This window comes from Zootoca vivipara, chromosome 17 (assembly GCF_963506605.1).
Source record: "Zootoca vivipara chromosome 17, rZooViv1.1, whole genome shotgun sequence".
NCBI lineage: Eukaryota > Metazoa > Chordata > Lepidosauria > Squamata > Lacertidae > Zootoca > Zootoca vivipara.
The window spans coordinates 4,457,271-4,470,027 of record NC_083292.1 but is presented as its reverse complement, the minus strand read 5'-3'; the positions used below and the strand labels follow the sequence as shown (position 1 = coordinate 4,470,027).

The following is a 12,757-nucleotide window of genomic DNA, read 5'->3' as shown; positions in this document are numbered from 1 at the left end:
TCCTCCTCACTTTCTTCCATCAAGGTTGTGTCATCAGCATATCTGAAGTTGTTGATATTTCTTCCGGCAATCTTAATTCCAGTTTGGGATTCATCTAGTCCAGCCTTTCGCATGATGAATTCTGCATATAAGTCAAATAAGCAAGGAGACAATATACAGCCTTGTCATACTCCTTCCCCAATTTTGAACCAATCAGTTATTCCATGCCCAGTTCTAACTGTAGCTTCTTGTCCCACATAGAGATTTCTCAGGAGACAGATGAGATGATCAGGCACTCCCATTTCTTTACGAACTTGCCATAGTTTGCTGTGGTCGACACAGTCAAATGCTTTTGCGTAGTCAATGAAGCAGAAGTATATGTTTTTCTGGAGCTCTCTAGCTTTCTCCATAATCCAGCGCATGTTTGCAATTTGGTCTCTGGTTCCTCTGCCTCTTCAAAATCCAGCTTGCACTTCTGGGAGTTCTCGGTCCACATACTGCTTAAGCCTGCCTTGTAGAATTTTAAGCATAACCTTGCTTGCGTGTGAAATGAGCACAATTGTGTGGTAATTGGAGCATTCTTTGGCACTGCCCTTCTTTGGGGTTGGGATGTAGACTGATCTTCTCCAATCCTCTGGCCACTGCTGAGTTTTCCAAACTTGCTGGCATATTGAGTGTAGCACCTTAACAGCATCATCTTTTTAAATTTTAAATAGTTCAGCTGGAATATCACTTCCACTGACCTTGTTATTAGCAGTGCTTTCTAAGGCCCATTTGACTTCACTCTCCAGGAGGTCTCTCCAGCATGCGCGTTAGGTACCCCAATCTATGCCTCAGCTTGGCACAAACCTCTTTGGCAGATTTTACCCACATTTCAATATAAAATAGGAATGCCATTGGTGGAGGTCAAACCCTGCTCACCTTTAATTTGATTTTGATACAACAATAGGACTGTCACTGCTAAAATAGAACTGCAGAACATTAATAAGGGGAGATGTTAATATAAAACAATGAACAGTAAGGTAAAAAGCTGCACAAATTTAAGTGTTGAAAAGTTAAAAATTGCCTCAGACAAAGCCTCTTGTGAGGTGGGTTCCTCAAGAGTAAACATCAGAGCCCTGCTGGATCAGACCAAAGGTCCCATCTAGTCTAGCATCATTTAAATATATTTGATTATGGAGGCACATTTCTGGGGTAGAAATGTGTCCTGCATTGCTTAGCTTTGTTGCAGGATTTCATTATATTTATACCCAAAGAGCTCAAGCTGGCACGCATACTTCTCTTTTCCCATTTTATCCTCACAACAACTCTGGGAGGCAGGCCAGGCTGAGGGTCTGTAACTGGCCCAAGGTCACTCTGTGAACTTCACTGCCTAGTGGGGAATTAAACCTTGGTCTCTCCCGGGTCCTAGTCAGACACTAGTCACTGCACCTTGCTGGCTCTAGCCGATTTATTGTCTTGTCTAACAACAAACTGGTCTGAAAAGCTATTCGACTTATTCCAAATTTTATGTTGTTATGAGTTAAGTCAGGGGTTACTAGCTGGGCAGCCACAGCATGTTTCCATAAATATCCCCTAAAAAATCTGTGGTGCGTGAGAGGACAGAGGATGCCCACAGCAGATTTTTCTTTTTCTTTTTCTGCTCTTTTAGATATGGCAGCCATCTTGCATTATGCCACACACCCTGCAGCTGCCATTGTGTTATGCCATATCCCCCCCCCTATAACAGCCATTATGGGACTGGCATTCACTCTCATGGATTTCTAAAAATGCCCGCTTGCTGAAGTTAGGCAACCCCTGAAGTAAATTTAGCTTGCTCTTCCTAAGCAAGAAGAGAATCCTTTGCCCGCACTTGCTGGTATGTTTAATAACCCCCAGCCTGTCTCCAGGGCTGCCCCAAGCCATTTTACCACCCAAGGGATAAGGGATCCTCTGTACCCTGCTGCAACTTACTGCAGGCATTGCGGAGAAGCTGTCACACGGCTTGTGTGGCTTCGCCTGGCCACAAAACTGCCAGCAATGGAAGTCCAAGCAGCGTGACAGCAACAAACAAGCAGCCACACTCATTCTGACACACAGGTGGTGTGCACTGGGGTGGGTGTCCTGAATTTGCTGCTCCTCCCAATCTGCCAACTGAGATAAGCATCTGGGATGGGCCAGCCTGTCTCCCATAGAACCCAAAAGATCCTGGGATGTATTCTTGGTCATACAGTTCACTGGTGTGTGGTCTTTGCAGCCAAGCTCACAGCCAAACTGAGCATGTGCTCCAGCTGTGCTGGGAGATCCATAGTGCTGGGAAAGAAACTGTCTTTCAAGGAAACCTGTTTGTTGCTGCTGATCTTCCAACTGAGAACCTCCCCAATAAGCTTCGGTCTCCAAGGTACTCCAGAACAGTCTGAAAGGGGTAGGGGTGGAGAACCTTTTGCAGCCCGAGAGTCGCATTCTCTTTTAGGGAACCTTAAAGGGAACAATAGGGACCCAGGTGGCGCTGGTTAAACCACTGAGCCTAGGGCTTGCTGATCAGAAGGTCAGCGGTTCGAATCCCTGTGACGGGGTGAGCTCCCGTTGCTTGGTCCCAGCTCCTGCCAACCTAGCAGTTCGAAAGCACGTCAAAATGCAAGTAGATAAATAGGAACCGCTACAGCGGGAAGGTAAACGGCGTTTCCGTGTGCTGCTCTGGTTCGCCAGAAGTGGCTTTGTCATGCTGGCCACATGACCTGGAAGCTATACGCCAGCTCCCTCGGCCAATAATGTGAGATGAGCGCGCAACCCCAGAGTCGGTCACGACTGAACCTAATGGTCAGGGGTCCCTTGACCTTTACCTTAAGGGAACAATATGAAAGCAGCAGGCAGGACAAAGCAGAGGACGTGGCTTTTACTTTTGTAAAGTAGCTACATAAAAGCCAGAGGTGTATCATAGTTGATGGCCATACTCCAGCCACGCAAAAGTAATAAAAAATACAGAGCAGACCAGTGAGGAGAATCTTAAGGGCCAGACAAAAAGGCTTAGAGGGCCACAGTTGACCCGTGGCCTAAAGGTTCCTCACCCATTTTTGTCAAAGACACAAGAACAGCCAAAATGATGCTGGAAACGACATTTTATTCCTCATCGTCATCAAGCTCCAAGCTCAGCAAGGTTTGCACATGATTTTAGCTCCACCTTTTCATCCACCGGCGGGTATCTTTCTCCCACAGAAGGGCTTATTCTCTCTCCCAGTAGAAAACATATATTAAAACAGAGGCAAAATTTTATACATCTGGCAGCAAAGTGCTTTGGCGAGACAGCCGCGGGCCTCTCTTCACTGCCCTGGTCCTGACAGGCTCTTGTTCATGAACTGCCTTTTCACAAAACACATCCACCACTAGGAGACAAAGGGAAAAGAAGAAGAGGTGTGAAAATGGAGCGAAGAAGTGGAAATACACTCAAGTTTCCACCCTGCAACTTGTCTTCAAAGATATCGCAGTGGTACATCCCTGCACTCCCCGATCTCTCATTAACGTCTAACAAAATTCATGATGTGACATGACATCATCACACCAGGATTGGCTGGTGAAACATCTCAGTGAGATGATATCACATCATACTGTGGGTTCGTATTATCTGTGCTTTTACTTCACAATGTTTTGTAAATTACTTCACAAAATAAATAATAATAATAATAATAATAAATTTCTATACTGCCCTTCACCTGAGGATCACAGGGCAGTTTAGTTTTAAAACACAGGCATACTTAACATAATAATATACAGAATAATAACCCCCTCCATAGTTTAAAAGGCCATAGATTGTTTAATAAGCCAAAGGCCTGGGAGAAAAGGAATGTTTTTGCCTGACACCTAAAGATATGTGATGAAGGTGCCAGGCAAGCGTCCCATAAACAGGGAGCCACCACAGAAAAGGCCCGTTCTGATTTTGCTACCTTCCAGACCTCTCCTGGAGGAGGCACACAAAGAAGGGCCTCAGATGCTGATCACAGGGTCCAAGGTTGTTCAGGTGGGGAGAGGCAGTCCTTGAGGTGTTGTGGTCTTGAGCCACTTAAGGCTTTATAGGTCAAAACCAGCACTTGGAATTGGGCCCAGAAACTAATTGGCAGCCAGTACAGTTGGACCAAGATACGCTCAAACTGCCTTGTACCGATCAGCAACCTGGCTGCTTTCTGAACTGAAGCAGCCCCATGTACAACTAGACTTGATGGCAGGCATGAGGCTGCTGCAAAAAACTGAAGCTGTGTGCCACATTCCCCTCTGATCTCCCACAAGAGACTTTTGTGGCTTCTGTTTGGCAGCCATCCTGGGTCTGCAATCAAGTATGGTTCTGCTCTAGCTAAGGTAAAAAGATAGTCATACAAAACAAAACCCTGATTGCCGATAGACTCTCTGTATTTATTTTGTAATATACCACACCCTACCCAATTGGCTTAAGGTAAAATGCCACAAAACAGCCTGCCCCAGCCTGGGGCTCTCCAGATGTCCTTGCATTGCAACTATCATCCCTGACCAGTGACAACGCTTGCTGAGGCAGGGGAGTTGGGAATCCAATACCTTGAGGGCATTGCCATGGATGTACACAACTGATATTTAGATTTTTGTTTAAATATATGCATTATTTGCCAAACCCTGCTGGTCCTTCTAAAAATACCCCCCAAAAATAAGGCAGAGGTGGGGAACCTGTGGCACTCAGAAGGTATTGGACTTTATCTCCCATCAGCCTGAGCCAGTGTGGTGGCCAGTGATCAGGGATGATGGGCTCTAGTCCAACATCTGGAAGGCCATTGGTTGACAGGCCTGACAGAAAGGAAGCACTTCTGCTCTGTCAGTAGTGTAAAGGTAAAGGTAAAGGGGCCCCTGACCATCAGGTCCAGTCGTGTCCGACTCTGGGGTTGCGGCGCTCATCTCGCTCTATAGGCCGAGGGAGCCGGCGTTTGTCCGCAGACAGCTTCCGGGTCATGTGGCCAGCATGACAAAGCTGCTTCTGGTGAACCAGAGCAGCGCACGGAAACGCCGTTTACCTTCCCGCCGGAGCGGTCCCCAAACTTGCACTTTGATGTGCTTTCGAACTGCTAGGTGGGCAGGAGCTGGGACCGAGCAACGGGATCTCACCCCGTTGCAGGGATTCGAACTGCCGACCTTCTGATCAGCAAGCCCTAGACTCTGTGGTTTATCCCACAGCGCCACCTGGGTCCCTGTCAGTAGTGTACTGAGACTTAAACCAAGGATGGCTAACTAGGCTGGGACTGAAGGGAGTCCCCCACCACCACCACAGGTGATCCACTCCTAGCTTAAATAGAGCCAGGTCATAGAGGAGATCAATATCTGACCTTGCTTGGTTTGTCACTCTGAGGATCAAAGACCTTTTCACAAAGCCTCAGGCCGGTTTCTTGCCTCAGCTGCTGCAAGTAGGCCCTCATAATCTCTGAAAAGAAAGACATACACTTCACAACCAAGGCCAGATCATATTATAGCTCCCATTCAGTCACACAGTTTCGATGAATTAAAAAAAAAATTTAATATTTCCATTTATCTCTCAAAAGTTTAGAGTAGATATAAACACATTAAATACCGTATATACGCACAACGAGTACAATAAAAACAATAAATGATTTTCTCCCATTCTCATACTAAACAGCCTCATGGTCTCCTGCTTTCCCAACTAATACTTTCAACACCCTGAAACTAGTTACAACCATGGAGCCACCTGGGATGAACAAAGACATTGGATTCTTATCTCATTATGCATGATCAAGCTTTCTTTAGTGCCTCAGCCCTTGCTTTTTCCCCGCAGGACCAATTGCAGTCAGCAGCAGTCGTTAACAGCCATCTACAGGTTTACCACTCCCATCAGCCCATCACCCATTCCCACCCCCACCACCCTCTGTATATACATAAGGGTCTGAACCTTCTGTTTCAAATGTATCTGAAGAAGTGTGCATGCACACGAAAGCTCATACCAAAATAAAAACTTAGTTGGTCTTTAAGGTGCTACTGAAGGAAATTTTTTACCCTGCAACTAGTTTTGCTACGCCACCTCCCAAAAGGTGGTTTCGGCAGTCAGCCTGCAGCTGAAGCTGGCTTTGCCCCTCTCTTTGAAATCTCCCTACAAAACAAGCTGGGATGTTCTCGGCTGGACTAAGTTAACACCTGAAGCCTCTGGTTACTAGGAAAGTGATGCCTGTTCACATGCAGCAAGCCGCCATGAAATGTCTGCCCGATCTGATGGAGAAAGCCCACCTGCACATTCTGTTGCCCAGGCAGAGCTGCTCTTTCCATCAGACGGCATGGGGCACAGGCACATCCAGACCTCTAAATCAAGTTGTAGGTTCGCAAGATTGAAAGAGTAGAAGCTTGGGGAAATGCTACACTGAAAATGAAGTTGTGGAGAAATGGGGGCAGAGGCTGCTTTGCACCCTACTCTAAATGCAGTGAGAGGAAGGATCCAATCCTATACTGTACACCCTTAATCCAGAGTTAAGCGCCCTTTAATTGAGTAATGCTGATGAATGAGCATGTTTAAGATTGAGCTGTAAATGGATTAAATCCACCAATTCAAGCCTGAAATCCACATTGTTACCTTGCCCTTACCTTCTTCCTGTTTGCTGCTAGGTCTGGCATAGAGAGCGTTCAGTGGAAATCCTGGCTCTCCAGGCATGGGGAAATTTGTTATTCCTAATGTATACATTTCTTTTTCACCCTGGCCTTTGGAATTACACTGGAGGAAAAGAGAGCACAAGGAAGCACGAGCCACTTAAGACAACACAAAACGTAATGTACAAGCAACACACAACTGGCAGTATTACAGCAGGATCCTATGTGTCTTTACTCAGAAGCAAGTCCTGCTGTGTTCAAAGGGACTTGCTCTGCAGTATCTGCATTGGGGTCACAGCCTTAAGAGCTAAAACTCTACAGCAGGCATCCCCAAACTCAGCCCTCCAGATGTTTTGGGACTACAACTCCCATCATCCCTAGCTAACAGGACCAGTAGTCAGGGATGATGGAAGTTGTAGTCTGAAAACATCTGAAGGGCTGAGTTTGGGGATGCCTGCTCTACTGTGGTGATCAGCATTTCTTGTGGCTAGGATTTCTACATAATAAATAATTATACATACAGACTCTCTCTCTCTCTCTCTCTCTCTCTCTCTCTCTCTCTCTCTCTCTGTGTGTGTGTGTGTGTGTGTGTGTGTGATCCCTAAGAATGGTTACAAATTTATTTTGATTTTCAACCCCACCCCCAAAAAGGGCAGACATGGGAAAATAATACATTTATATTTTCTTGTTTTTAAAAGTTTTATTCCCTTTGGCTTGAAAGCAACAACCAGCTCTCAGCACAAAAGGAACACCCCCCTGGCTGGGTCTGAAAGCAGTATTCTGTTCTCACTGTGGCCAACCATTTACTCCTGGGAAGCTCACAAGCAGGCTGGGGGCCCAGAGGCATTCTCCCCACCGGTGCTTCCCGGGAATGAGAGCAACATCCTGACTCATTACCCAGACACAAAGTTCATGGAGGCAGACAAGGCCAGTGCCCTTTTCAATGCTGTTACCTTCTGCAGCTTTTTCAAGCACTCCGTAATGTAGAGTGTTATGTAGATCAAAGTTCTGTCGGCCTCATTCTAAAAATAAAAATAAATCCAAGTCATTTCCTGGGAATACTTAATATCTCTTCTCTTAATCTCTTTCTGCACTCTTAGTTTTCCCAAACCAACTGGCACCTCCTGGTTGTGTTAAGAGGGCGCCGTAGTCTCTATTTGTTTATTTAAAATCTGTAAGCAGCATACAACCTTTTTTAATATAAAAAATTAGTTACTAAAAATGCAGCCTAGAGCCAATAAAACAGCAATATGAAAGCAGATGAAACAGATAAAGTGGGAGTAAGGGGATGCAAACAAGTAGACCATAAGCATTTGGCCTTGTAAGCATTGCCACTCATTGTGTGAACGTCATACATGGGGAGTATTCGACACACACACACCCTGTTCCTCTTCTATAATACTAGAGCTGATTGAAAATCATTGGGAATGTCTTTGTTCAATACATGATCAATGCATCAATATTTTAAAAGACTTTAAAAGGGGATCGGACAACGGGGGACAGGTTTATTAGCAACTATTAGCCAGGATGCAAAATGGAGCCTCCCTATCCAGAAGCAGTCAACCTTTGCAGTCAACAGGGGGAACTGCCTTCATCCCTTATTGGGGGCTTGCTGGAACCTTCTGGCTGACCGATTTTGAGAAAAGAGGCCCTAGATAAGGGGAACCGTCCAGCAGGGCTGTTCTAATAGCAGGAGCAACTGATCCCTTTTGTTTTGTTTTTGGGTACCTAAGTCGCTCTTATGTCTGTATTTATTTTCTGTGGGTTGTGTCCATTTAAGTTCTACTCAGAGTAGAATCACTGAAATTGATGGATCTAAGTTAGCAGTTCAAAAGCACGTCAAAGTGCAAGTAGATAAATAGGTACCGCTCCATCGGGAAAGTAAATGGCGTTTCCGTGCGCTGCTTTGGTTCTCCAGAAGCGGCTTTGTCATGCTGGCCACATGACCTGGAAGCTGTACATCGGCTCCCTCGGGCAATAACGCGAGATGAGCGTCGCAACCCCAGAGTCGGTCACGACTGGACCTAATGGTCAGGGGTCCCTTTACCTTTAAGTTAGCCATGTCCATTAATTTCAATGGGTCAACTCCAAGTAGACACAATCCAATGTTTCTGAAAACAAGTCCCTTGCCCTCTGGAATGCACAGCAAGCATTTTAAAGCAGGTTTTTCCACCCTCCTTACCTTGATTTCATAATTTTTAAAGAAGACATTTGCTTTGAAGTAGTAAATGGCTTCATCTATGATGTCTGTATCTTTTGCTACCAAGAAAGAGAAAGAAGACAGATGTTACTTGGAATATTATAGAAAACAAGGCATCCCAAGAAATGCAAGCTGACTCCTGAAGATATCTGATTGACAATGCAAAAGTAAGCCCCACCAAGTTCAATTGGACTTACTCCCAGCTAAGGGTGCATCTTAAAGGATTGCAGCTTCAGTGTCTAGTGCTTTAAATAACACACATAAGGTTAGGTAGAATACAGAGCTCAGGAACTACCCATGTGAAATGCATGCCTACACAGAACACTTTGACACACACCCTAAACCTCATTAATGGTGCTGCTTTTCCAAATATGTTGCTTGACATAAAAAGCCCCGCACCTCCCCTCTTCCTGCAAGGAAAGAAAGCGGCAGCCGCTTACACGGTCGCCGCATACGGTGGGGATGCGGCCGTGGCCGTTTTTGAGCTCCCCCCACCGTATGCAGCGATGGCAGATCTTATACCTGGCATATAAGATTTTCCTGGGTTCAAAAGTCGTCTTATACGCCAGAATATACGGTAGGCTTTTTTCCCCCTAGACCCAATTTGCAGTGTACATTTAAAGCAGTACCATGCCACTTTAAGCAGTCATGGCTTCCCCCCAAGAATCCTGGGAAGTGTAGTTCCCCAACAACCCAGAGTGGCTGGGGTAACTCTGTCAGATGGGCAGGGTACAAATAATAAACTGCTTCAGGATCCCAACATAGAAAGCTGCCTTATACAAAGGTCCATCTAGCTTAGTATTTTCTGTACTGACTGGCAACAGCTCTCCAGAGTTTCAGGCAGGGAAACCCTTCCAGTCCTACTGAAGGATTGAACCTGGGACCTTCTGTGTACAAGGCAGATGCTCTACCACTGAGGGACAGCCCTTCTGTGTTGCAGAAAACACTCTTTTGAGGCCTGCTGTGAACTTACTTTCCCTGGGTGCCGGTCCTTTGAACTGACTCTTGATAGGCAACAACGCCATGTTCCCAATCAGTTTGGTGTCTGGGTCCATAAGAGTAGAATGGTAAGCCTGTAAGAGGGAAGAGAAGGGATCATCAGTAACAAAAAGCCACAGGCACACAGAAAAAGCTGTTTCTATGCTGTCCCAAAAATGTACAGAAGAGTCAGAGTCACACACTCCTTCCTGTGTGTGGCAGGCTTCATTTTAGCCACACATAAGTCAGAGAGTTCTTCTACCCACCCACACGTTTCTCCATCCTCCGTTAAAGTCAGGCACTTTTCAGCCAAGGAAATGCACGCAAGGAGAGGATGAAGGAGGTCCAGTGAGGGGTGTGGCCTGAGAATAATCCTGAGGGCTATGGAGAGGGGCCTGAGGACTGTCTCTCCCCAGTGTAGACAATACAGATGGACCAATGATCTGACTCAATATAAAGCAACTTTTTAAGTAACAACCACCTAAGCATTCTCCTCCTTGTGGTGCAGCAATAAAACTGCTAGCATGTTTGCAAAGCTAAGCAGGGTCCGCTATGGTTTCAAATTGGATAGGAGACCATGTGCCGAAATTCCTGCATTGCAGGGGGTTGGTCTAGATGACCCTCGGGGTGCCTTCCAACTCTACAATTGGAATTATTATATTATTCTTGCTCCATGCCAGTGGGTAGCCAGTGTGGGACCCTCAATGTTGTAGCCTACAACTCCCATCGGCATTGGCTAAACCAGCTGATGCTAACGGGCCTGCTAGTCCAAAATATTCCAAGGGCTACCCCTGTTCTGGGATGGGCTTCACTCCCTCAAATTGCTCAGTTGCTTAGTGGAATAGATAAACCATGGCTCTCCAGACATCCTTGGGCTCCAACTCTGATTAGTCTCAGCCTTCTTGCCGGCATCTCGAGACAACGGAGTGCCCCTCCAGGGGGTGAAGTCAAATTGCTACATTAGCAGCACCAATGTGACCTCCCTGGGGCGCAAGCCTGGGCAGTGTGCATGGAGTTATTGGGCTGCCCAGACAACAAGACTCTCTCAGCCTCACTGATGTGGTCCAAAGGAAAGCAGAGCAAGACATTTGGCACCAGCTTGGCTCCACTTTGGGACTCCACTCAGGATTCATGTAGGGTTTACTTACTCCTTAGCCTTTGCTTCCCCCAAAGATATCCCGCAAAGCCAGCAGCAGAGGTTTAGTGTCAGTCTAAAGGTAAAGGTAAAGGGACCCCTGACCATTAGGTCCAGTCGTGACCGACTCTGGGGTTGCACGCTCATCTTGCATTATTGGCCGAGGGAGCCGGCGTATAGCTTCCAGGTCATGTGGCCAGCATGACAAAGCCGCTTCTGGCAAACCAGAGCAGCACATGGAAACGCCGTTTACCTTCCCGCTATAGCGGTTCCTATTTATCTACTTGCATTTTGATGTGCTTTCGAACTGCTAGGTTGGCAGGAGCTGGGACCAAGCAACGGGAGCTCACCCCGTCGTGGGGATTCGAACCGCCGACCTTCTGATCGGCAAGCCCTAGGCTCAGTGGTTTAGCCCACAGCATCCCTGGTTGAAGTGTACAATATAGAAAAAGTGTATTGCACTCAGAGACCTGAAAAAGATGCTTCCTCATTTATCAGCAAGCCCTAGGCTCAGTGGTTTAGCCCACAGCGCCACAGTCTACAAAACTAATAATTGGGGATGATGGAAGTTGGAGTCTTACAACATCTGGAGGCCCAGAGTCAGGTTTCCCACCCCTGGGTGAGAAGGTCAACAAGTCCAACCTCTGCTGCTAGGCAGGACCAACCCACATAATAAAGAAGTCAATGTGTCTATAAAGCATGTGGGGACAACCTTTGGGTCCTCCAGATGTTGCTGAGCTACAACTCCCATCATCCTTGGCAATATGCCACACTTTCTGGGTCTGATGGGAGTTGTAGCTCAGCAACATCTGGAGGACCCAAAGGTTGTCCCCACACCTGGTCTTGAGTGAAACGTAAGGTGTTCAAAGTACCTGCTGTTCTGGTTGATGTAGGTCATTTGGGGCAAATGAGCACAGTTTAAATAAATAATAATGAGAAGAAGCCACTATGGGCAGCTTACAACATATATAAAAACATAATAAAACATCAAACAAAAACTTCCAGATACAGGGCTGCCTACAGATGTCTTCTAAACGCCAGTCTTTTAAACCCCAAGAAATGTGATAAACGGTATTGATTCACAGGGGACCCAGCAAACCAGGGTTGGATCATGGAATCAGCCTAGCGTCCTTTTAGTAACCTCCAGCACACAGGACTACAGGTATCAAATCAAAAGTTGTATTTGGGTCAATGTTTTTCAAATAGCAACTTTTTTTAAAAAAGGAAGTGCAACTGACGTTTCCTTTGCCCTGCGAATTTACTGCTGCCAAGTGTAATTATTTGGTGCACATCAAAAACACATCCCTTATTTTTCAACAAGGATGTTTGCAGTTGCAGTGCAAATCATCCACCGCAGAGAGGATGCTTTTTTTTTATATAGAAAAGAAAAACCCGCTGGCCATATAAGGAAGTTCTTCTTTCCCCTGACATCGCTAGCAATTCACAACACAAGGCTAATCCGGGCGCAGAGACCCAGAAATTAGATACCCAAATGGATCTATACCCTGGGTGGGAAGGGGAGGGTGCTAAAAAATACACCCCAGCTTCCTTGCGCACGTTCTGGATCACAGGAATAAATCAACAAACCGCCTTCCATCTCTCCCCGGGCCCAGCATCTTACGCCCATAGTTCCTGTTTTTTTTTTTAATTCCTATGAACTAACATTTAAAAGAATAAATAAATGCTGTTTTAGGCAAGTGGAGCAGCTGCAGTTCTAAAAGGGACGCGGATCTTTTCCCCTTACCGGCATAGTTGGGGGCGCAGCGATGCAAAGCGACCCAGGGAGGAGAGGTGTGAGGGGCCCTTCCAGCGAGCAAGGCTGCGAAATCTTGCAAAATGCAAAGCCCTTCCTGCTCCACCCAGGCAGGAAGTGAGAGGCAGGC

At 46.3% G+C, this 12,757-nt stretch overlaps 1 protein-coding gene across 1 annotated transcript; it reads right to left on the bottom strand.

Annotated features, from left to right (window-relative positions):
- Nucleotides 1-3,059: 3,059 nt before the first annotated feature.
- Nucleotides 3,060-12,745, bottom strand: ARPC3 (actin related protein 2/3 complex subunit 3). Its single transcript, XM_035098114.2, has 7 exons — nt 12,619-12,745; nt 9,735-9,834; nt 8,744-8,820; nt 7,515-7,583; nt 6,559-6,685; nt 5,298-5,392; nt 3,060-3,341 (listed from the first exon to the last, which is right to left on the bottom strand). The coding sequence occupies exons 1-7, from the start codon at nt 12,622-12,624 to the stop codon at nt 3,279-3,281; spliced, it is 537 nt and encodes a 178-aa protein (XP_034954005.1). The 5' UTR covers nt 12,625-12,745; the 3' UTR covers nt 3,060-3,278.
- Nucleotides 12,746-12,757: the final 12 nt, after the last annotated feature.